The following is a 25,165-nucleotide window of genomic DNA, read 5'->3' on the forward strand; positions in this document are numbered from 1 at the left end:
TCACTGAACTCAAAGAACCCAGAGGGCTTCACTCACAACTCAGGCCATGCTTAGTCCTGAGTGCCCCAGAATGTTTGGGGGGCTCCCAGCCAAGTTTGGTTAGCCACTTAGAGAACTGCTGCAGGTGACATCAGCGTCCCATTGGTCAAACCGCTGTGATGTATAAACAGAACTTGAGCCTGGGTCTCTGGGGCCTGTGGAGCCATGACTCGCCTCTCATCATGGAGCCCACCTACTGCCAGTAATCGCTGGTCCTCAGCTTACGAAAACAGAGAAGGAGGCATTAGTGCCAGGGCCAAGGGGTAGGGAGACTGCTGTCCTCTGCCCCAATCTCCAGGGCCGAGATGCCTCAAGGACATTTTGTGACTGTTCGGGACTGTATTCCTTTCTAACTCCTGCCATCCCCACAGGGTGGCCCAGCAGGAGAGCGTCATGTTCCCATGCACTATTTCTGGACCCTTGTCCTTCCTGCATGCCAGCAGGAACACAGGTCTCTGCCCTACCCAGGGGGTCATGAGGAAAAAAAAGTCCCAAATGTCAGCTTTTGCCCCAAATCCACTCTCACCGCGTGGGACAGCTTTTTAGAAATGGCAGCTGTCTCAGCAGAACTCAAGCACCAGACAGACGCGGCAGTAGCTGTAAACATTTTAATTCTTAGGACAAAGGCTGTGCCAGTGTGCTTGTGCTGGCAGCGGGGGCGGGGGGTTTGCTCAGCGTGGAAGACAGTACGCGGGCCTGGGGCACACGGGGAGCACGGCTGGGCCAATCCTGGGGCTGGGTGGAGGAGCACCGTGCCGCTCCCCCATGGTTCGCCGCGCTGAGCCTCCACCCTGGCATCCTGGCCTGGTCTGGCTGCGCACAGGGCACTGGAGCCGTGACCACGTGCACTGTCACGGGCTGTGGGAGCTGGGCCGTCTGCACTTCCTGCGGCGTGGACCCAGGGATAGAGGATGTCTTCTCTATGAATCAGGCACCTAGATGGCTGGTGCCTCCCCCGCTTCGGTCCACCTCTTCCTCGTGGTGACAGGGCAGTGAGGACGTTGACGAGTGGGAGATGTCAGTGACTCAGCATGCAGTGGCCTTACTTCCATCAGGGCAGGAGGGAGTTAATCAGGGCTCTACTTAGTCTAGATGGTCTAAGGTACAAGATGGCTTTCGTCTGACGTGTGGGCTCTTGTGCAGTGCTGGGGGAGGGGGCCTGTCCCTCCCCCAGCCCGCCACTGTCACGTGGGTCGTTTTCAAGAACCTGAGATAAAGTCAGTGTTTCCTAAGCAGCTCTTGCTTTTCCTGGGAGGAGACCCCAGGGATCGTAGCCGGGCTCTTCGGTTTGGGGTAAGGGGAGGACGGACTCCGGCCAGATGTGCTGGCTATTGCTCATCTGAGGCGCTTTGCTGTGAAGCTGTGTCATCCAGGCCCATGTCCTCCTGGCTCGCTCTCCTGCAGATCAGCCCCCGGTTCTCTGCCACGGCCTCTGCCAGCCGTCCGTCATGCGGCTGCCCCTGCTCAGCTGCATCTGAGGGTTCACAGGGCTCTGAGAAGTGCTTCCGGAGAGGAGAGAAGCAGGGACACTCAGCAAAGGCTCCCGCCCAGGCTCCTGTCCCCCACCCGCATACCGCCCCAGCAGGGGAATGGGAGCTGGGGTTGTGGAGTCCCTGAAAGCAGGCCCTGAAGGTGGGGACAGGCCACGACTGAGGGTAGGAAGTGCCACGGAAGCTGCATGTCTCATGGGGACTCCAAAGGCCAGGCCTTTCTCAGAAGGAGGTGGCCTAGGAGGTTGCTGTGTGCCCCTCTCCTGGGCCCCAGGCAGCACCGCCTCATGCTCAGCCCCAGCTCCGGCGCGACCACAACACTGCAGGCTGGCCCAGGGACATGGAGGCCTTGGGTTCTGGAGGCTTGTTGGAGACAGGGAAGGGAGTGTTCCAGATTCCCAGAACCACCCTCAGACGGGCTGACCGACGGGTGGAGGAGTGCATGTGGCCTTCCTGCTGGGGACGGGGAACAAGCATTCAGAAGGACACCCAGCTCGGGAAGTCTCCTGGACAGCCTGCCTTTCCCCTGGGCCCGCATGGCCTGGGGCTCCAGGAGGCCTGAGTGGCCCCCACAGGGGACATGCCTTTGCTGGGCCCCAGATTCTTCCTGGGTCACCTGGCCTGACCTTGGCGCCCCTGGAGGGGCAGCAGGGCACCTCTGAGGGTGCTCAGGTATGATCCCACCTCCAAACGACTGCACCTGGAAGGGGGTCCCTGATGATCTCCAGGCAGGAACCCGTGGGGCCTCCCACTCTGAGGCCCCTCACCCTGACTCGTCAGGTAGGCAAGTTAGCCAGCCTGGACTCTGGACACTGACAGCGTATCTGCTCAGGGTCCTTAGAATTCACTTTCTAGTATTGAAGTACCTGAAAGTGGCCGCCCGCCCACAGCTTTAAAGGTAGACCTAAGGGATGGGGACTACGATGGCTAAACCCCAGTGCTGCTGTCCTTTCCTCTTCCTAAGGCTGGACAGCTGAGGCAGAAGCTAGCCCTGCTTCTGCTGGGGTGGGGGCGCATGCTCCCCACCCATGGGCTGAGGGTCCAGGATGCCCTTCTGCAGAGCGTCTGTAGGGGCTTGCTATTTACCACGGCTCAGCACCAAGCAGCTTTGTTTCTAGCCCCCTGCTGCCCTGGGAGCCCTGCAGAGGAGCCAAGGTCCTGCAGCAGGAGGTGGGGCCCAGAGGCCTGAGTGGCCCCCCACAGGGGACATGCACTGCAGCACAGGCCAGAGATCACCGGCCCTTACCCGTGTGGCCTGGCCAGTGGCCCTGGCCGAGGGGCCCATCACGATGTTGACGCTGCTGGAGGACTGGGTGTCGCTGGTGTTCCCCCCCTCTGCGGCAGAGAGCCCAGAAATGACCAGCGCACTGGAGAAGCTCCTCTTGCCGAAGAGGAAGCTGAGGGTGGAGCTGGTGGAGGAGCCCAGGCTGGATCGGATGAGTGCCTCCGCCCGCTCACGGACACTCAGGTGGCCTGTGGTGGTGACAGGTGGCGGCTGAGAATGCAGGGAGGCGTCGGAGGTGTGCAAGGAGAGTTGGCTGCCCGAGGGCCGCTGGGCCAGCTCATGGACTGACGTGGAGGTCTGCAGGAAGGCCTGGCGGCTCTCCAGGATGGGCCCTGAGGAGCTCAGGGCGGGTGGCCTCTGGCTCAGGGCTGGGTGCGCCTGGACAGACTGGCTCCGGCCCTTCCTCCTGCCTGTGGGGAGAGGAGAGGGCACTGTTGGTCCATGTGAGGCCTGGGTGGGAGGCACTCGGGGAGGTGGGGTCTGTATGCCCTCCACTGGGGTTAGGGATGGTACCAATCAGGCAGACGAGGGGAGGCACAGGAGGGGACAGCCATTGGCAATGGTTGTGATGTATTTCAAAACAACTGGGTAGAAGAGCTTTAGGGTCCACAACACAGAAACAACAAGTGTTAGAGGAGATGAAATGCGAGTTACCCTGGTTTGATGATAACACATCATGGACGTGCACTGAGGTGTAGACCGTACCCCATAAATATGTGCAGATTAAGAATAAAATAAAAAACTTCATCATTTTAGCGGGTGGCCAGGGAAGTCAGTGTCTGTGTGGTGCTGTAGGCCAGGGAGCCCAGGAAGTCACTCTGCAGGGCCAGGACAAGGCCTGGGAGCTTTTACTATCCACTGGCCTGGTCCCTCCCCCAGTCAAGGCCCTGAGGACTGCAAGACTTGCTAAGGGTGCTGAAAGCCAAGGGTGGGGTGGGAGGGGAACTGTGGCCAGGGTGACCCACCTGCTGGGTTTGCCCAGCACTTTCCTGATATTGGCACTGAAGGTCCTGCACCTCCTCAGTCCAGGCAAACCCAGACAAGGACCGTGGCTGCAGAGAGCCGATCTGAGCTTGTTTCTGACCCAGGACCTAGGTTACTGTGCTGATCTAGTCTTCTTGGTAATACAGGAAAACAGGCAGAGTTTGGTCATTTTCAGTTGCCTTGAAAGAGGGAGGCAGCTTGGACCATGTGCTGGGCACTTTGTTCTCTAGACATTTCTGTTGAGTTCGGGGTCTTTCAGGTGACTGACACCCATATATCTGCCAGGCCCAGGCCTCGGTTGTGGTGGCCATCTTGCCTGCTGTAGCCAGATGCCCTTTGCCAGCCATTCCTCCCTGGCTCTTGCTGAGACTTGTCTAAGCAAGGCTATTCTTGAGGGAAGGATTAGACTCAGCCCTGTGCCTCTGAGGAGGGGCACATCAGTGGGTCTGCCTGTGCCCTGGTGTTGTGCAAATGCCCAGCAGCTGGGAGCATGTCAGGTGCTAGTGGCGATGCTGGACTGCATGACAAGCATGTCCAGTCCCCAGGCCCTGCTTTTAAAAGGTCATCTTGGGCTGGGGTGTGGCTCAGTGGTGGAACCCTTGCCTCGCACATGTGAGGCACTGGGTTCAATTCTCAGCACCACAAAAAAATAAATAAACAAAATAAAGGCATTGTGTCCATGTATAAATTAAAAAAAAAAAAAGCTTATTCTTGATGGGCAGCTGGTGACAACAGCACTGTGACCTCACAGCTCGTCTTCTGAAGCTGTTCCCATCAGATGCTGACTGGCACACACAGAGGGCTTAAGTGCCACATTATTAGCTGGGCACCCAGGGATTAGAAGTGTTTTTGTATGTCTACATGAGAACTTGAGCAGGGATAGCCTTTGAGACAGAGCCCGTCAGGGAACAAAGGTCCCATGGAACGCCCAGTAGCCGTCCACCTGCTGCTTCCCCCCCAGGGCTTTCTCGCCGAAGGGCCACCCGCCTCTCGTTGACTGCATGCCAGGTTGGAAGCTTCGATGGCTGGTGTCTCTGCTTCCAGAAGGCATGGGTGCCCCACCTCACTCTGTCCCACCTGCAGGCTGAGAAAGTGGGGACCCAGCTTGTGGGACTGCACGCAGTCCCCAGGACTGGCCCTGGCCCCTTGGGGGTGAGCTTGGCCTGGCCTGGTGCCCACCACCTGTGCCACAGAGCAGCAATGCATGGCCTGGAGGAGCCTTCTGAGTGATGGCATGTGTTGCTCTTCCAGAAGGAAGAAAAAGAGGGGAGAAAAGGATGAGTCAGAATTGAGAGCAGGATGGTGACGTCTGTGAGAGGCTGAGCCCCTCCCCAAATCCTCCACACTGTCCAACCACCGGTGCTTTCCATGCCCCACAGACCACCTGCACTTGAAAGGGGCTTTCCTGCTAATGCCAGGGACAAAGGGACAAGCACCCTGCTGTGTGTCTGCAGGGCAAGGACCCTCCTGCATGTCTTTGCTTCAGATGTATTTTTTGTTTTGCTTTTTTTTTTTTTAATTTTAATTTTACAAGAAGCAGGCAGACCACGCTGTGTCCATCTCTGCTTCCAGGGCCCTAGTTCTGTGGTCTCACTGACTGCCAGCTGCTGTGTTGTCACATAAGGGCTCCCAGGGAGGCCTTGAACCTGAATGGAAGTGTGACATAAGTCACGCTCCTTGTTCCTTGTCCCTGGTCTCTGGTCCACATCTGAGAGCCTCAGCCCTGGGAGCAGGAGCTTCCCTCTGCACCTTGGGACCAGGTAGGGAGGGTTTCCAGCCCCCGCTGCTCCTCTCCTCCAGCCATGACACGTACTTCACCCCAGCAAGGTAGCTGGCAGGCAGCTCCTAGTCGGGGTTGGAACGTCAAGGCTGGGCAGCGGTGCAGAGTGTGGAGCACTCTATCACAGATGCATGGCCCAGGGCCCGGGGAGGCATCCGGAAGGGCATCTGGCAAGAGCTCGGAATTGGGGTGTGTGGTAGGAACTGAGCAGGGGAGGGATGGACATGAGGCCCCTGCCTTGGTCACTAGGGTGGAACTGCCCTCCGTCCTTCAGAACTACTCCCTCACGGCTACCTACTGAGCCTATCCTGCCCCTAGGGGCAGGTCCCCACTCTGAGGACCCCCCTTGCCCAGCTCTCACCTGCCACTTGGCATACCGTGTGCTTTGTGTGAGGTCCTCCCTGCCTTTTGCCCAGCTTCCGGAAGCAAAGGACTCCTGTGCTGTTTCTGTCACCTCAGCGCCCAGCACTGCCATTCACTGGGTCTGAGGGTCCGCAGCGCTGGACCCTGAGGAGGCACACTGTCTCTGAGGCCCGGCTCCAACATGGTGCTCACAGTGTGTGGGAGGGTCGTCTAACTCTGGGGGCTGTGGACTAGGGCACACAGCTGGGCCTTAGGCCACCCCGGGGGCGGGGGTGAGCACTGCTGTCAGCTCCCCTGAGGAGCCAGCAAACGCCCTTCCCAGCTTAGCTACAGTGGGGACAAAGGGCACCCACCCTCTCTGGCCTCTGTCTCCTTCAAGCACTGCTCTGCCCAGGGTGTGTGTAGAATTCCCTAGCACACAAGCCATTCCTGGGAAAGTGTTTTGGATGCAATCCCCCCAGCTGCCCCCCCCCCCCCGAGAGGAAGCATTGTTTGTACCCCTGTGGGAGGACCCCACGTGGGCTTTAGACAAGAGTCACACAGGATCACACTTGGGGGTGGCAAAGCCTGGGCAGTCTGCATGTGCCCAGCTCAGCAGTACGGGAGGGCAGGCGGGGCATCCCCTGCCAGCTGCCCAGGACACGTATCCATCACCTTTCCTTAGTTCACTGGCCCTTGGGGACTCACAGTGTTCTGGAGGGGCTGCCCGGTGGCGTGTGCCTTTCAGCAGACCTTTGGGGATGGTCTGGCTGTGCTAGGAGTCTGCAGGGGACCCAGGCATGGCCTTCCTCTCAAGGAGGACACAGGTCAGCTGCCTTTGGCCCCTCTGCCCAGGCCCTTCCAGCTCAGCATGGCCAGGCCCCTGTCACCAAGCATTCCAAGGAGAGCACCCTGCTTGGTCTCCTGAGAGCCTGCTGGGTGCAGAGTCCTGCAGGTTGGCATGTTGGCAGGGGCTCAGTGCACTTTGGAGAGCCAACAGGGTCAGTGCTTATGGCCCCACTTCACCTGGTTCTGATGACAACCCTGATAGCCAGTGGACCTGGAGATCCTGAGCCTAAGAGCCCAGCCTTGGCCCTCTGGGAAGCTTCGTGCCATTGGGTCAGCTGGAGGGGCCACTGCTGTCAGCTAGTGTCAGCTGAGCACAGGACCAGCCCCTGTGCAGCCCCTACCTGGCACTTAGGGGCCTACTCAGCCCCCAGCTGTGGGGACAGGGGTGTGCACAGGCCTCTCCCCAGGCCTGCCTCCCGGGGTGGGTGCAGCCCCTCCTTCAGGGTGTGCATCCTTCCCTGGGTAGGGTGTGGGGCACTGGAAGAGTGGCATGCTCTGTGGGTGCCCACCCCAGACTCTGTAGGTCAGGCAGGCCCCACTGTGGGGCCAGCACCCTGAGTACAGGGCAGGGGGCAGCTCAGCCCTATTATGGGGCAGCTCTGACCACAGAAAATAGATGTGGGTTGGCAGAGGGGAGGCAGGAGGGGGAGGCTAAGCAGGGTGAGCCTAGGTGGGAGAGGCATGTTCAAGGGGACAGGGCCCTGAGGGGGACAAGGAGTCTGCGTGCCAGAGGAGGCCAGCAGGAGAGGCCCAACTCCACTGTGAGAGGTCAAGAGTGCTCAGGGAGAGGCCCGAGGACAGGGGAAGGCTTGGGCTCTGTGACGGGTTGTGCAGGTCCCTCCATATACACACGAGGAAGCCCGAACCCTGCTCCTCTCCAGGCAACCTTACATGGAAATGGGTCATCATGTGGGTCAAGAGGAGGCCACACCAGGCAGGGTGGGCCTCCAGTCCACAGTGTCCTTAGAAAGGGGATGTTTGGATACTGCATGGGGACAGAGACGAGAGCCACAGAGCACCACAGATAGCTGGCAACCACTGGAAGCCAGGGGAGGGACTTGGAATGGCTTCTCTCATGGTCCTGTGACCCCTTGTCGTGGGATGCCCAGCCTTCAGTCTGTGGGACAAGAAGTCCCTGCTGCTTGAGCCGCTGGGCTCTGGCCTGGATGTGGCAGCCCCACAGACCTGCCAGGTGCACTGTGAGCCCTGGCATCAGCGGCTGAGCGAGAAGAACCAACCTGAGCAGGAAGAAGGCCACCCTGGAGAGGGTGCCAGGGACACATGTGACCTCCAGCTGCAGGAAGGCCAGAGAGGCCGAGAGCCTCCCCTCCCCTCCCCTCTCCAGCTCTTGATCCTCTGCTGGGCACCAGCTCAGGACATCACCCAGACCACCTTCCCTCTGGTATGGAAGCTTGCAGAACCAGGGAGGGACTTGGCTGCCCCTGCCCCACTTCTTTCCCCTCCCCTGCCACAGCACAGAATCCAGGAACCCTGGCTGTCTGCCTCAGGAAGAACCAGATGTCTGCTTTGCCTGCCTGTGGGGCCAGAAGGAAGGTCCCTGGGGCCCTTGCCAGGACAGAGTCATGGTGCAGGGACTCTCCCAGAGGCAGAGGGAGCACCAGAGGCTAGGGCCACAGGGGTAGGACTGCAGATTCTGGACGTCCTGCTATATGTCCAGGCTGGCCACTTACTAGCTGGGTGCCTTAGGGTAAGGAGTTGCCCCACTGTGCCAGTGTCCCCATCTGCAGGTGGGCACAGCGAATGCACCTAGACATTAGTGTCCTGGAGAGGACAGTTAGCCTGTGCCCCGCAGCCCTCAGCATGGCCCCACACAGCAGCACTCGAGGACAGAATCAAACATATGCAAGATGCTGACCATGGGGCAGCCCGGAGGCCTGCGGGTGCTGTGCCCGGCACAGGGCAGGCGGCTGGGGAGGGAGCCCTGTTTTCTTCTTCTGAGAAGCTGATGTCAGCTTTTTGGCCATGCCCCTATCTACCTGTCTACCTGTCCATCCTCTGTCAATTTTCTGTCTACCTCCCACCTGTCATCCATCTCTCTCCATCCATCACCCACCTGTTATCTACCATCTGCTGCCCACCTCTCCCAATTTCTCACCTGTCTGTCTCTCTCTCTCATCCATCTCTCTGTGTCCATCATCTATCTCCCGCCCACCATCCATCTCAATCTCTTATCCATCGGTCCATCTATCTGCCCATGTTCACATATTCCCATCGCCTCTCTTCCTGCTCTGCCTTGCTCTGGGCTCTCCCAGGCAGGCCTGCCCTTCCAGCTCGTCAGGGGCAGAGCTGGCAGGGGCAGAGCTGGTGGGTCAGAGCTGGCAGGGGCAGAGCTGGCAGGCACAACACGTGCCAAGGTGCTTGGTAAATGCTGCTGGAAGTGGAGAAAGGAAGAACCAAGGCCAGAGATGAAGCCACTCGCAGGTTGCGGAGGGCCAAGCCAAGGCCTAGCAGGACCAGGACAGAGCACCTGCCTGCCCTGTGTCCTCAGGACTCGTCCTCTGCAAACCCTCGGCTCTCCTTTCCAGCCCAACCATCCTCCTCCCAGAACAGCACCACCAGTGAGTTTCAGAGCTTCCGCCATCTGGCCGAGCCTGCGTGGGCATCAGTTCAACAGGCTTTAAAGTTTAGACTCAGCCCTGGACACCCCCATGTTCCCATCTGCTGGTACCTCCCTCCCTCCCTGTTGCTGTCCTCTGGGAGGTCCACGAGAGCAGCAGGGCAGAGGCCTCTCTGCACAGAAAGAAAGGATGCAGCCACAACACAGTCAGACCCAAGAAGGACATGCGAGAGGGCTGGAAGGGAAGGGAGTGACCACTGGGCAGAAGGACAGATGAATGGCAACCCAAGGTGACAGACATGACCAAAGCTGGACTAACAAACGGAGGTTTGGTCTGAGCAGATCTCTATAGGAGTGTGAATTCTGAGTCGCTGTGGCCAGAGCTTGTTTTTAATGCAGAAGGGAGCTTGTGGCACCAGGGGCGGGCCCTGCTGCACCCACCTGTCCTCTGGGCTCCTTCCCGTGATGAGGTCCAGGGCTGGGGGCCACCTTTCCGGGCATGCTCCGCGCTGCTCTCCCTGCTGTCTCCGCTTGGCGCGTAGCTGCCCGCTGTAGGGGCTCCGCCTCCATCCACATCCTCGATGTTGCCCCTGTTGTGCTGTCCCACACTGCAGTCCTTGCGCATGCTGCAGGGAGAGACACTCAGCCCCTGCTCTGCTGCGCCCCACGGGGCCCCCTCGGACCCTGTCACCCAGCGAGGTCTCAGCCTTGGTTTGTCTAAGCACTTCTTTCCTGTAACTCTGTGATGGTCACCCCACCCTCCAGTACCCTGGAGAGGCCCAATCCTACCTGAGCCACCTGGCCCGGAACCACGCCCTCAGTCTGTCCAAGGTGATGGGTCCGCCCCACACGTGCTTCATCTGCCTGTGCGTCCCCAGATAGGACGTGGTCAGCGGGGAGACGTACATGGGGTAGCCCAGGGGCTGGTCGCAGGAGGAATTGACCAGGTTCCGCAGGACCTGCTTGTTGTTCTGGATGCTGCCGCGCTCCGGGTTGCGGTTGCGGAGGAAGATGAGCTCCTGCTGCTGCCCGGCCCAGAGCCCGCGCACGCACTCCTTGTTCACCTGCGGATGGGCGACAGCGAGGGAAGTGGGCAGCCCACTTCCTGTCGTGGTCTAGCCTGCAGCAAGCGGTCAGGGCTCTGGACTGGGTATCTGTGACTGTTACACTGAGGCCTAAGACACTAAGGCTTCCTCACAGTCAGTCCCACGACACAGAGAGGATGCCATTTTCATGGAGGAAACTGAGGGGCAAAGAAAGGAAATAAGGCTCTGTTTTAGGAGGTGGTTCGAACCTGTATCAAAGGAGGGGTCTGGCCGGTTAGTCTTGCTTCATGAACAGGCCACTGGAGAATGCCAGAGGCTTAGGAAGTCCAGCAGAGTCAGATCCTGACTCCCGTCTAAAGCGTGGTAGCCAGGACTCCTGGCCCGAGTGCTCACCACACTGGCTTTACCATGGGGTGCTGGCCCTGTGGCTCCCAGTGTCTGGCTCAGCCTTGCATGCTGCCCAGCACTGCTCTGGTTTGCTCCTCTGCACCAGGGCTCTTGCGTGGCTGCTGCTGCTCCCTGCATCTCCTGGGGCACGCTGCGGGGCGGGCAGGGGGCACGCTGTGAGGGAGGTGCGCCTACCTTGATCACCTTGAAGCTCAGGAAGCCTCTGTGCAGCATGACCACCTTGTACTCATCAGCGCCCTCGTCCACCACGTGCCGCAGGGTCAGCAGCTCCTCCCTGTTGGAGAGCACGGCGCCCCTCCAGGCTGGGTCCCCCTCGTGGCAGATCACTACCTTCTTCTCAAAGGACTGGATGGCCTCATAGAGCACCGCAGGGTCTTCATACTCGTCTGGGCAGGTGAACTGGTCCTGGTGTGGGGAGCCCAGCAGGTCCCATCAGCAGCCCCGCTGGTCAGGGTCAGTGTAGATGGCCTCCAAAGCCAAGTCCTGCCTCCACCCATCCACCTCCCCTCATCTCATGGCCATGACCAAGGGAACGTCCTAGGGAGGAGCTTCAGGACGCAGGCCCCTGGGCCTCTCAGATATGGGCTGGGCACTCTAGTGTCTCTGACCCTGGCCAGGACCCCTCTTCTTTTGGGGACCACTCCCTCATCCTAGCAGCTCCTGAGGGCAAATCATCTTTGACCAATGCCAAGACTCTCTGGTGGCCTCACTGTGAGTCACAAGCAAGGAAGTGTCCCCAGCGCCCTGTAGAGAGAGGGGAATGCAGGGTCCAAGGCCATTTTCCCTCTGTAGCTTCTGGCTTGCACTCTTTACCTGGTGCAGCTTCAGGGACATTCTGATGGCAGGAGCGACAACTTTGTGCAGAAGGTCCATGTCAGCAAACACCCACTCATCCCGTGCCGTCACCCTGAAGTCACCCTTGAAGAGGGCATGGAGGCCATGCAGGAAGGCATCCAGGCTGCAAGACAAAGTGGTCACTGCTGACTGCCACCAAGCCTGCCAGGATTCCTGTCATTAAGACCAGGCCTGAGTCTCCCACTGAAAAACTATCTTAATAATGTAGGCCAACCCGGCAGGGGACGGAGCCAACTCTGGACTCGCCTCAGAGTATGAACACCCTGGAGCCGGGTTCATGTCCCTGTCAGTGCTGAGTGTGGGGCCACCTCCCTCATCTCCCACCTGTGCACTCTGGACAGCAGGCCGAGCACCCCAGGCCCCTGCCCTCTCTCTCAGGAGGGGACCATGCCGGCCAAGCTGCACCCAGCACCTGTGTCCCTGGGTGTTATCTGTGGACTGCGGCACTCACGACAAAAACTGGATCCCACCACCAGACTCAGAGAGGAAGACTGAAGTGGGTTCTGGGAGCACGTCTGTCCCCAGCGCGCCCTGTCCAGTGCCTGGGGTAGAGCCCGGTTTCCCATTCCCAGCTGCTCCCACTGCTGTGCTTGCCATCTTGCCCGCAGATCACCAAGCGGTGCCTGGGTGGGGACAGGGCTGCCACTCTGGGGAACTTGCTCAGGGATGGGGCCTTTGTTTTGGTTGACATGGGAGTGGGCTTGGGAAAGCCACTTTTGCACCTGAGGACAGTCCCTCTTTGCGTCCACCCCTTACTTCTATTACTACACTCTGCACAGTCACTGTCAACACCCTGAGGGGTAGTTGTGAGGCAAGTACAGGAAACGGCGTCCCAGATGGTGCTGGGTGCTGGATAGGATAGGAGAATCCCCACAGCAGGGGCGGAGGAGGATCCCCAGGGGCCTCTGCTCCTAAGGACTTAATGAGCGGGCTCGCTGAGCCGAAGTCTGACCAACGCAGCACATTAGACCTGCACATCAGGGAATAGTCCCAGTGACTGCTGTCTTAGCTTCTCACCCTGAGAGATACCATCGTCATTCATTTCCTCCTGGAACTCCCTTGAGAAGATGCTGAGGCTTTGAGCAGAGCAGATTGAGAAGTAGGAGCAGCTGGGCTGGTCAGGTAGGGCTCAGGGTGTTGTGGCCTGAAGAGCCTGGAATCTTCCAGAAGGAGATGCTAGAAGCTTCCTTGCTCAGAGGATCCTGCCTTGCAGAGCAAACGCTTCCTGGGGCTGTGAGCAGCAGCCCGTCACCTGGGAGGCACTGAGAGGCAGTCGTGGGGCAGGTGAGACTGGCAGCCTAGCAGAAGGGCTACTGCCAGGAGTGGAGGCCATCAGTCATGACTCAGGCCTGCTTCGCTCTCACCGAGACATCTGGAGATGTTGCTGTCTGGGGCGGGAGCTGGGCACTGAAGTGGGGAACTGCTCGGGCAGGGGTCAGGGATGCAGGCTGCGAGTGCACCCAGCCTCACACAGGTCCAGAGCAGCAGCCTCCAGATGTGGGAGGGGGACAGTGCACAGAGGCCTGCCACACACCCGCAGCACCAACAGGCACAGCAAGGCGTGGGCAGAGTGGCCTGGTCTGCAGGGTGGCTCCCCCCTGCTTACTCCTCTTGGGAAAACCAGGTTTCCACGGAGCCTTGCTCAGATGCTTGAGCCTCCACCTGAGGCCTGAGTGCACACGTCAGTTGCCCTTTCTGTCCTCCCAGGAAAGGACACGGCGTGGAGCTCAATGCTGTGCTATTGGAATGACCTTCAGCAGCCCCAGCTGGGGCCTCACAGATGGAGATGTCCTATAGGAAGGTGTTTCATTACCTGTCTTTTCTCTTGAGAGAATGAAGAGGCGGGCGGGATGGTGTGGGCAGCGGGGAGCAGGGCTCTGGGACACCTGCAGCACTACTGGATATGGCGCTCACAGGAAACCGCTGAGGAATGACAGCTCCCGCCCCAGCCTAGCTGGAATGGGCTGTCCTTGCCAGGAGAGAGGGGTGCGAGCGTAGGTGGGGCTAGGAAGCAGGGCAGCCCCACTCAGCCCACCTGAGGAGGGAGGAGCCCCGCATCAGGCAGTCAGCAGAGAGGACACCCAGCTCTGATGCTGGGATTACTCCAGGGCAGAGCGGGAGGTGGGCCCAAACAAACCCCGCATGCACGGTCACATGTTAGGGAGCGTGTGCCCATGTGGAGAACCAAGGACTACGGCCAGAGACGCCTCCAGAAGCACACCCGGCTTGAAGCCGACTGTGAGCCGCTGATGCTGAGATCAGTCCTCTGAGCTGGAACAGCAGGCACATGCGGCTGAGAAGGCTACTGTGTGCCGGTACCGCGTGGCCTGGCAGACCTGTCGCATTGCCATCCTGGATGCCACCAGCTGGGATGGCTGCAGAGAGGAAGCATGGTGCTTCGGCCCTCTGACTGAAGGCTGCCTGCAGAGCCCGTTCTTCCTGGACTGTAGCTCCAAGTCCACCCCAGGCTCGTGCGTGCCCAGCTCAGCTGGCCAGTGCCCACTCCTTCATGGCGAAGACGATCTGGAGCCAGCCAGCCAGGTAGTATCTCAGCTTCTGCTGCTCTTGGGGTCCTCATAGCTCTGCTCCAGAGACAGGACCCTGGGTCCTTTGAGCCTCGGTTTTGCTCAGGGTCACTAACCAGCTCAGTGATCTATCTATCCTGCACCCTCTCAAGCTGTGGTGACTTTGGTCCCAGGGGGCTGTTGGTGACATCTGGGGACATCTCTGATGTCACAGCTGCTGTGGGTGATGCTCCTGGCATCCCCTGAGTGGAGGATAGGGTGCCTCTACAATGTGTGGGATGGCACTGTGGGGACCCTCCAGCCCAAACCCTGCAGCGCTGCTACTGAGGAGCCCGGCTCCTTCTGGGAAGAAGAGCAGCCTGGAGTGAGGAGGCCTGGGCTGGAGAATGGTCGTCCTCTGCATCTTAGTTTGCGGTCAGACCCTAACACATTTAAGGCCTTGGGGAAAACACATGTGACATGGGCACAGTTTCTGCAGGACTCACAGGGCATCCTCAGCACAAGGACAACTTGCTCACTTTGGCGAATTTCCAACCAGGCCCACGTGTGCATGGACACTACCACACTTCTCCTGATGGGCAGCTCGCAGCCCCAGGTGCAGTGCTTGCAGAATGTGTGCAGTAAAATGTGTGTGTCAGAGGCTGGTTACCCTGAGCTTGCTGTTTGTGGGGACACTCAGTGCCTATGCCTGTCCACCTGCAGCATAGCCCATGTCTCTGCCCGGGATTGCGGCAAGTTCTCGTACCCTCCACGGCATCCAGCAACTGAGCACAGGATTCACAGCCACTTCCACGGCTGTTATGGTTCCCCAAACAAACAGAATGGTCCAGACGACCAGCAAAGCAAGGCTGGAGGAGGAATGACAGCCAACGTTTTCCTGCTGACCTGTGGATTCTGTGGATTCCCAAGTGCTTCCCATCCCACAGGCTCGTATCATTTTGCAAAGGACACATTATTATCACCCCTCTGTTTAAGAGGAGCAAACTGGAAGAATTTGAGAAACTGGGCTTGATAATGAGAATGATCGCTCAGGATTTCATGCCACACTGAAGCAGCTCAGAAGCAAGCCCCAGGCTACCAACCTCTCCAGGAAACACAGCTGATTTTAGGACGTGCAGCTGGGGATATCTTCTTAAAGGCCAGCTCAGAGGGGACATCATGTGCCCCACCCATTTCATCACATTTAAGCCGGTGTGCACACTCTGCTCACAGCCTGCAGAGCTTGGGCTGGAACCCAGGCCCTGCACACGCTGGGCAGCGCCTCCCCATAGAGCCCCACCCAGCACGTGGCTTTCCTTCTCCTTTAACCAGATACCTCCCCAGATCCCAGGTTCCAGGTGTGTCCTGATGATCCGACTGCACCCCCCGAGGCAGGCTTTTGTGTCCTCTCACTGCGTCTCTTTCTCCTCTAGACTCTGGCCCCACTCTGGCAAGAGATCTTCATCTTTTTGCAAGATGATCCAATACGACAGCTGGCCCCAGTGTGAGGTCTCGTCTCCCACTGAAGGTCAGGAGGAAGAGCAGGGATGATGGCTGGGTTTCTGGAGAGCATTCCTTTCCGAAGTCCACTGGGTGTGAGGAGGGCTTTGTGGTGACGTGGCAACCTCCTGTCTCTGGGAAGCATGTTAGGGCTTGGCAGAGTGCAGTTTGGCCTGACTTTATTTGTTATCACTTCTCGAGATCAAGTTCACAGTGACGTCTTGTCCTGTTGGAAGCCTCATCTGCTCCAAGAGTCAGCAAATTTCCTTCTACAAACAGATCAGCTGGGCTGTAAAACGTGGGGTCTTCTCCAGACCTTTTTCTTGGTCAGTGGCGCATCAGCTGGGACCTACCTCCCCGCCTCTGGTGCAGGGAGTTGAGAACTGGGCCTGATAGGTGGGAATGACGACTCAATGGCCTTCAGGGCCAGTGGACCTGGCTTCCTGCTGAGGGCTTCCAGCATGCCCATGGCCCTCTTCAGCAGGGGTAGCTCAAGGAAGATGTATCCAACTTCAAGTTTAAGAAATGCTCAGTGTGGCTCACACACCTGCCCTGTCCCATCCTCCTCCAGGCCAACACTGGGCTTTACCTAGTGTGAGACACTGCATCTGTGTCCCCTCTATGCCCACTGTGCTCAGCACATCAGCTAAGATGACTGTTTTCTCATCCTCCCTATTTTCTTTCTTGGGAATTATCCATCAAAGCTTTTGTCAAGTCAAAACATTTCCTTAACCCATCAGTCAAGTGAAGCAGAGGCTAAGGCTTAAGCCAGGTGGTGCCTGAGACTTACCAGGGGACTGTATTCAAAAGCCATCGGGACTCTTTGATATGGAATGTGTGAGGAGGACACTTTGGTTCTCAAAGTCCACCTGGGCACACTCCTGGTTTAAAAACTACCATGATGGGTCCACACACACTCACACACAGGCACCAGATGACGAGCCTCTCTGACTTTGAACAGGAATTAAGATTAGTCAATAAAATGTGAGCAAATTGGGACTGGAGTTGTGGCTCAGAGCACTTGCCTAGCACATGTGAGGCACTGGATTTGATCCTCAGCACCACACTAAAGAAAGAAAAATATAGACAAATAAAATAAAGGGATTGTATCCATTTAAAAAAGAAAGTATGAGTAAATTGAACTTACCAATGTGTAAAAGAACATGATGTCATGACAGAGCCTGACTCAGGAAGGAAGGGTGCTTCCCTAGGAGGAGATCTACTATGGTACAGTACAGTCCTGTCAATGATTGAAGGCAAAGACCACCATCTGCGAGCACTCCCCAAATTCTAAAAATACCAGCCTCCTGTCCTGATGAAAGCAGTAGCCAGCTGGGAAGAGGAGGAAGCTCTGCGACTCACAAACAGATGGTCTCAGCCCAAGCCAAACCTCACTTTTCCCCCACCCAAGGTTCACAGCATGTCTCAACAACTAACTTTGCACTAGCCCTGTGAAAACTCAGTCTCCTCAGACTTTTTTCATTTACGAAGCACTTGAAGTACTTTGGCTCATTTGCTAGCCCTCTTAAGCGCTCTGGATAGAGAAGATATTATGTTAATAATGCCCCTTTAAAGAGAGGAAGCTCGTCCACTTAAATGATGGAGGACAGAGTGTGAAAAGAAAATAAGTCATTGGATATTTTCCTGCACATTAAATATAAAGAGAGCACAGCAGTGTGTGTTGAGGGACAATACACCAGATAAACGATGACGAGTCTTTTCAGTAGCCATTCATCTTCCAAATCACCTCAAGTTTAACCTCACTGAATGCACAAGGCTTCATGAGGAATTTTTGAAACCACAGAAACTATACAATATATATCTGAATAAAAAATCATGATGTTTGTGAATGGCAAAGTTTAACATTTTAAAGACACAAATTCTTGCCAAATTAGTCCAGAGTCTATACAATTCCAACATAAAGTGCATCAGGATATTTTTAAGAACTTGACAAGCTTATTCTAAAATTTATTTTAAGATCCAGGAATCACTTTATCGGTCTTAAAGCATCCACGCTTGAATCCACATGCAGACCACCTGGTGGGGAACAGCAGGAGGCCTCCCAGCCCTCTGATGTGGCATGAGGGACCCACCCCCACCAGCTGCACCCTGAAGTCCACTGCCACCTTTGTGTCATGCCCAAGGGTGTGCCTGCTCCCGGCAGAGCAGAGCTCATACGGCGAGTATGTCTCTGAGGACACAGCCCAAGTCTAAAGCCACTTTGGCCCTGGCATCCTCCGGGCACCTTGCCGCACTCACCTTACAGCCTCGGGCAGCCCAGCTTGTCTTTGGTGTCTCCTGTACAGGCCAAGGTGGCACTGTGGTCTGGTTGCTCCCCAGCTCTATAGATCACAAGCATTTCTTAATCACTGACTTCCTGCCCTACCTCCATCTGGGTTTCTGCTTCTTGTTGGATCTGAATCTAACACACAGGACACAGTTACTGATTTCTTTAAAGATCAGCACAGCACTAGTACAGAAGCCAGTAGATGAATGCAGCAGAAACGGCTGGGCACCCCTGCTTGACCACACCTGATAGGGCACAGCAGGACCACGGCTCAGTGGGGATGAGCAGATCAAGAGACGGCTTCCTGAATGTGCTGAGGGAAACTGATCTGATACAGAATGAAAGATAAAGCTGATGCTCTCGCACATAAAATGAATTACAGATTAAATAAAAAACTAAATGTCAAAGGAAAAATTGTGATAAGGGGCTGGGGAAGACTTTGCAAAAAAGATCCTAATGTCTCAAATCACAAAGCAAATTGGTCCATCAAAATGAAGAATTAAGAGCTCAGCAGTAAAGCGTTCGTTTAGCACGTTCAAGGCCCTAGGTTCGATCCTCAGCACCACATAAAACAATAAATAAAATAAAAGTATTGTATAAAAAACAAATACCAACTCTTCCCTAAAAAAACATGAAGAATTAATTACATGGGTGAAAATAGTTGCAATGCCTAGAAGAAAGAGTCAGGATATATAAGAAACCTTTATAAACCTGAAATAAAAAGGAGAGAAAGAAGAAAAGAAGTATGGAAGGGAGGAGGGAAGGAAAGAAGGAAGGAAGGAAGGAAGGAAGGAAGGGAGGGAGGGAGGAAGGAAGGGAGGAAGGAAGAGAGGGAGGAAGGAAGGGAGGGCAAAGGAAGGTGGCAGGTCACAGGAAGGGAGCCCTGAATGAGCAATGAGGTAAGACTTGAGCATTCATCAGATTGGATGAACTAGAAGTCATGTGATACTAAATTCTAGTAAGATTATGGGGAGCCAGAACTCCCACATACTGTTGGCAGGAGTGCAGACACCAACCCAGAGAGCCACCCAATAGTACTTATCAACCCAGGCAAGTGCTGGCCCATGGCCCATCATACCATGCCCAGGCATGTACCCTAGCACCTGCAGATGTGTTTGAAGAGGTGGAAGCCACCTGATGTCCAAACACTAGGGAAACAGAAGCGCTCTCGGCAATAGTGGCAATAAACCACCATAAACTAATTGTATCTCTGTGACGACATCTTGAAATCATAAGTTTGAGAATAAGTTAGAATGACAAGTATCACACCTAGCACTTATGTAAATTAAGGGCACACACACACATTAGCTCAGTAGCACTGTATTTTATGAGGATTATTACATAGACAAAACATATCAAAATATTAAAGAACATATCAATGGTGGGCAGTAGAATAGCAGCAGGAATCTGGAAGAAAAGGAAAATATGAAACAAAATTGGACCTTGGGCAGACTCATGTTCATGGATGCCGTGTATGGTGGAACAGAGGGTCTCAACTCCTAACAGGCAAGGATCAGAGGAGGGCTTGGGAGCAAGGGGAAATGAGCAGGTTTTCTACACACATGTCCCCCTTAGCCCTTTGCCTTCTGTCTCCCGAAGCCCGTTCATGCTTCTAATCATTGTAACGTGCAGATCTAAGAATTCAACAAAACCCCCAAATCTCATGTTCAACTACACTGTACTTGAACTCATTTTCTACTGTTTCTAATAAATTATGACGAATTTAGGAGCTTAAAGCAGCATACATCGACTGCTCCCAGTTTTCACAGGTGAGGAGTCTGCCCATGGGTTCAGTTGGACCCCTTTCTTTTCTAACTGCCCCAGCACTGTGTGGTCCTTAACCTTGGCTGCATCTTGAAATCACAGGGGGCTTGAAAACACTGATGTGTGGCTCCAGCCAGAGCTTCTGCCAGAGTCAACCAGTCTAAGGCAGGGCCTGGACACCGGGATCCACAAGACCCCTCTGGAAACTTCTGTGTGCGTCCAGGGGTGAGAGCCACCAATGAAGGCAATTCCAGCAGGCAGTGGGGCTCAGACTGGGGGCCACAAGCTGAATACCAAAGAAGGAGCCAGGGCCACGTCCCTGATCTGGGCAATGTGCTGGTGACAGATGGAATGGGCCAGTCCTTTGGATGCAGCAGTAGGAGCAGGGCAGAGATGGAGACGGTGGGCTTGGTCACCCCTGTGTGGTGAAGGGTGCTGCCTGAGTGACAGGGTGGAAGGGGCCAGGAGGGAGCTTTATGTGTCTTCATTCTTGAACCAAAGATTCTTGGGCTATTTCTACCCCTGGGGGTGAGGGTGGGGGGGATCCAGTGGAAAGAGAGCATCAAAAACAGGAGAGGGTACTAACCTCCCAAAGCCCTGCAGAGACAAGGGGACGGGGGCCTGAACCAGGAGAGGAGGGGAGGAAACACAGGAAAGGAACCAGATCTCCTGAGCATCACCTCTGCCAGGCCCCAGGCTAAGTATGTCACACGCACCATCTCACAGAACCCTCTCAGCACCGGGGTACTTATAACTCAGGATTCCTGGGTCTCAACTGTCTGTATTAATGATATCCCCAATCCAGTGCCCCAAAAGATCACAGTGACCAAAAATGTCTCCTTGCAGGCCCAATCTGACTTACTGTGGAAAGAAGTAGCTGAAAGAAACAAGAGGTTCAGTTTAAAGAAAATGACCTACAGAATCAGCCCAAATGTGAGCCAAGGGTGTCTGCACCAGTCCAGAAAGTCCCAGCTGTGTCCCCAGGTACCTGATGGCCATGTTGTGTGCTGCGGTTCCCAGAGCTCTCCTCCCCAGGATGCACAGGGCGAAGGACAGGGTCACCAGAGGAGAGTCCTCATCACTGTCTAGGGCCTTTGAAGGCTGAAAAAGAGTAAGGGTATGAACTCAGCTTCCACACAGGCTCCAGAGGCAGCAGCAGTCCCTCAGGTGTGGAGCCAGAGGGGGCCTTAGGTGGCCACATGGTCACCCAGGCCCCTCCAACATGACCCTGCCCAGGAGCTTGGCTTCCTGAACCAGTTTCACTTGTGGTCAGACACGGAAAAAATAAGAATGGGGAAGTTCCTTTCAGAGAGAAAAGGAATTCAGTTGTGGGCTTTTGATCGGACACTCTGAGGTTTCCAATGCAGCGTTTCAGGTCAGGGAGATGGCAGTGCTTACAGAGGACACCCCAAGCTCTCCACAAACCCCACCCAGAGGGCCTTCTCCTGCCCCGAGGGAGGGCCCTGGGAACGGCAGGAATCTACCTCCACAGCTGAGTTTCAGGAGTGGTCTAAATCAGCTTTAATAGGGGCACCAAGGACACTGAAGTCAAGCCACCTAGATGAGGAAGCTGAAGAGGTGCCACAGAAGACTGAGGAGCAGAGAAGCCACAGCATCGTAACAGCCTGGCCATCAGACACCAAGCCTGGCTCTAGAATCGCCATGTTCGTCTCACCTGCAGAAAGCAGTGTCTGCCTCTTGCCTTCTCTGCCACCACTCATTCAAAATCTAGGGCCTGGGCCAGGGGCATGGCCCCGGACCCTCCAACACCCTGACACTATCACAGAGGCTGACGCTGCACTGCCCCTGAGCATAGCTCAAAGGGACACACACCTTCCAGACTCTTCGCCAGAGGCAAGATACATTCATTTCCCAGTTAGTGTGGCTTCACTGTTCCATTAACATTTACCAAGTATGTTTTTCCCTCTCCTCTATTCTGCTTTCTACCCTGGGGTGTGAGAAGGGGCACCATGACGGCCTGGTCCCTGCCGTGTGCTGAGCCCAGCCCCAGCCCTGCTACCTGTTCTCTCTTCCCGGCGCAGTACTGAATCCACTCCAGGTACACGTTGCAGTAGCTGGCCCTGGTGATGCCCTGCAGGCACGGAACATAGTCGTCGTCCACGTTCACGTTGAGCATCGCCAGGTCCCGCTCGATGTGGTGCCACTGCGAAAAGGGCTGCAGGGACTTGAGCAGGGACTCGTTTTCCACCCAGGAGGGCAGCTTGGGTGAGGCAGCCATGTAGTATATGATGCTCTGCAGAGACAGGGGTTCCCAGAGCTCAAGCCACTCTTTCTTTTTTGTTCCTTTTTCTTTCTTTGTACTGGGAATTGAACCCAGGGTGCTTTACCACTGAGCCACATCCCCAGACCACCTTTCTATTTTTTGAGACAGGGCCTCCCTAAGTTGCTGAGGCTGGCTTTGAATTGTGATCCTCCTGCCTCAGCCTCCTGAGTCACAGGTGTACTCTACAGGGCCCGGCTCTCAAGACATTCTAATGCCAGGAGAATGTTCTCAGACTTCTTTAGATCTTGGAAAGTGAGTTGACTTGGGTAAATACAAGCCATGAAATCCCCACACATGGCATCACTGGTGTGTCTGCTGGGTTTAATGCACAGAACCAACCGCCTGAGACATTCTAGAATGTTCTCTTCCCAGACATCCCAAGAAAGGGAAGGTGAGAACTTAATGCTAACTGAAGACCACAGCGGGGTTTCTGTGATTAGAGGCAGCCGGCCCTGCCTCTCTGAGGGCAGCAAGGAAGGCATCCTTTGCCTGGGCTCTTGCTGGCTGCGAGGACGCCAGGCCAGGCCCCACTTCTTCCAGGCCCCTCAGTGTTCAAGGAACAACCTCACAGTTCTTATGAACGGTTGAGAGGATGGAGCTTGTAACACATATGCACACTTAACCCTGACGCCCAGGAGCGGACATCTGTGATGTGTTCACGAGCAGCCCTTGTCCCCAGGATGGACACTGTGCTTGCGAGTCCCAGTGGGGAACAGAGCTGCCCTTAGGCTCATTATTTTGAGTCACAGTTTTATGAAAAGCTGTCTTGTGGTTTCTGGAATTCATTCTTCAAAAAGGCCAGTCCTTGGCCTGAGGACGTAACACTGTGACAGAACCTGGGCTCGACGGGGCAGCAGACCTGAGCGTGCTGAAGAGCCACGTCCAACATGCACAAAATTTTCTTTCTTTCTTTTTTGTGCCCGGGATTGAGCCCCCACCCCAGGGCTGGTATTGTCTGTGGTTTCAGGCGTCTCCTGGGGGCTCAGAGCAATCCTCTGTGGCTGGGGTGACTACAGCGATGCCCAGGCCTGCACCCAGGCCCCAGGCTCAGCTTCTACATGAACGAACATTAATTACAAAGGGAGAAAAGAGATTGGCCCCTGTGAACACGTGGCCCTGCGACACGTGTCTGGTCTAGTCCCCACCTGCCCAGCCATGCCCTAGGTAAACAGCAGATGGAAGGCTGCTGCCTGGTTTGCCTTTCACATGTTTCTAGGGAGGAATTAAGAGAGCCCACAAGGATGAGGTCAGAGTGGTTCCTGAGGACCCTGGACCGCAGAGGTCAGAGCCCGGCCCAAGCCTGGCTGCCCTGCAGAGCTGATGCGGAGCCCACCCGGCTCCCTGGGGCTCCCAAGCACAGCACCTGGGGCCCATGTCCCCCTCATCCCAGCAGGAAGCCTGTTGCAGAAAGTTCTGTGGAGTCCCTCTGTGGTGGCAGTGAAGGAGCCCTCATCTGAGCTGCACTGGGGCCTTCGGGACCTGCCCACGGGTGACTGCCACACCAGGGCTGCTCCAGGTTCATCATCACAGATGGGCACGGTCCACTCAGCCGCTCTTTCTAGCATGTTCCTCCAGGGCACTGGGCCTCACGCCTCAGTGTGCACAGCAAGTGAGAAGCTGCCCAGAAACAAGGCAACAGGCAGGCGGGGCCCTTGCAGGAGGCTGGTTCGCGACACCAGGAAGGTTTCATGCACTCATAGATCAGGAGGGACGCAGGGGACGCCAGGGAAAAACCTCCTGTTGTCAGGGAGGAAGTGACTTCAAATATACTCATGGAGGGTGGGAGAAAGGACCCAGGTAATTGGAAGATAAAACAATCCTTTTGTGTGAAGGAATGACTTACAAAGTCTTCTCCTTTTTCAATTTGCCTGTCCAGCAAGAAGGTAATAAAAAGGACAAGGCCAAGCTCTCAAACCTTGGAACAGTTCAGAGCTAAGGAGACAGCACTCTGCTGGCCATGCAACTGGGCTCTGCCTTCCCTAAGAGCTGCTGCCGCCTCTCTGTGTGCCCCGCCTCTGCAGCCCCCCTCCAGTCACTCCTGGCAACCAGTATCATTGTGAGCTGCCACTCCTGGAAGGGCAGCAAGGCCCCCAGAGCTGTGTCCAGCAGTGGCCTCCAGGCCCGGGCCTTGCAGTGTCTACATGAATGAGCAGGAAGCCATGAGGCCAGGAATCTGTCCACCCCTCCCCACCCCGCTGAGTGCTGATGGTGTAACCTAAGCACAGATATGTCTGCACTGGTTCCTGAGCCTAGAGGTGTTCAAACCACTGAGGAAACAAACAGACAAACAACAAAACCAAGGCCCAGGCCCACCCCAGGCCCACAGCGTCAGAACTTCCAGGTGAACATGAGAGTCCACAGGGGGAACCTGATGCTGGGGTCCGTCCTAGCTCCTGAGAAATGCCCTGTGAGAACCGTGTGCCTCTCCCACCCAGAGGGAGCAGGTCTTCACTTCCTTTTCTTAGATAAGAGAGCCAAGGGTCTTGTTTCCCCACAAGCCACCGATTTCCTGGCAGGGTCTGGGGCTTCCTCAGCTCCCTCTGTTTGCATCGTACCTGGATTTGTCTGTCAGATGGTAATGGTCATCTGAGGAAGCACAGAGGTGGGGCACCTGCCCAGGGTCAGGAGAGGAGGTTGGTGAATGCCAAGTTCATCCAAGGAGGGAGGAAGCCTCCGTTGGCAGGACTAGACATGTAGCCCACAGCCTCGGGGGCAGCTGGGAGGCCTGGTCTCCCACGTGTGGCGACCTGCAGGCCCTGTGGTGTGGGGTTTGCCAGTCTACACATCTGGCCCACGGGAAGGTCATCTGCAGGCACCGCAAGGTAGAAACAGAGCTTGGGTGCCCTGGAATGTGCTTCCCTTGGGAGCCCTTCCTATCCATCCTGCTGCCTCCCGAGAACAAAAGGAGGGACGCAGGGGATGCTCCCCTGGAGGGAGACAACAGAGGTGCTGGTTGCCACTTATCCTCTTCCATGAACACACAGGTTCACTCCAGGCTCAAGGATGCCCAGGCTCAAGGATGCCCACAGCACACTTTCCAGACCTTTCTGGGTCAACAGGCAAGGGGCATGGCAGGGCAGCTGCGGCAACTTCCAGAAGCCTGTCTAGGGGCAGTTGGCCCCTTTAGCCCCTGCACTGGTACATTAGAACATGTACACACTTAAAAGGTG

The 25,165-nt window shown here is 56.1% G+C and overlaps 1 protein-coding gene across 1 annotated transcript in view; it reads right to left on the reverse strand.

The window, feature by feature from the left end:
• Nucleotides 1-652: 652 nt before the first annotated feature.
• Pcnx2 (pecanex 2) overlaps nt 653-25,165 on the reverse strand; it is a 169,575-nt gene continuing 145,062 nt past the window's right edge. The window contains exons 27-34 of the mRNA XM_027948057.2: nt 21,732-21,965; nt 20,700-20,812; nt 11,615-11,759; nt 10,976-11,206; nt 10,137-10,411; nt 9,789-9,973; nt 2,776-3,224; nt 653-1,541 (exon numbers count right to left, since the gene is read on the reverse strand). Of these exons, the coding sequence (XP_027803858.2) occupies nt 1,368-1,541; nt 2,776-3,224; nt 9,789-9,973; nt 10,137-10,411; nt 10,976-11,206; nt 11,615-11,759; nt 20,700-20,812; nt 21,732-21,965 (1,806 nt within the window). The 3' untranslated portion in view covers nt 653-1,367. The remainder of the gene's footprint in view (nt 1,542-2,775; nt 3,225-9,788; nt 9,974-10,136; nt 10,412-10,975; nt 11,207-11,614; nt 11,760-20,699; nt 20,813-21,731; nt 21,966-25,165) is intronic.

Source organism: Marmota flaviventris, chromosome 12 (genome assembly GCF_047511675.1).
Source record: "Marmota flaviventris isolate mMarFla1 chromosome 12, mMarFla1.hap1, whole genome shotgun sequence".
Lineage (NCBI taxonomy): Eukaryota > Metazoa > Chordata > Mammalia > Rodentia > Sciuridae > Marmota > Marmota flaviventris.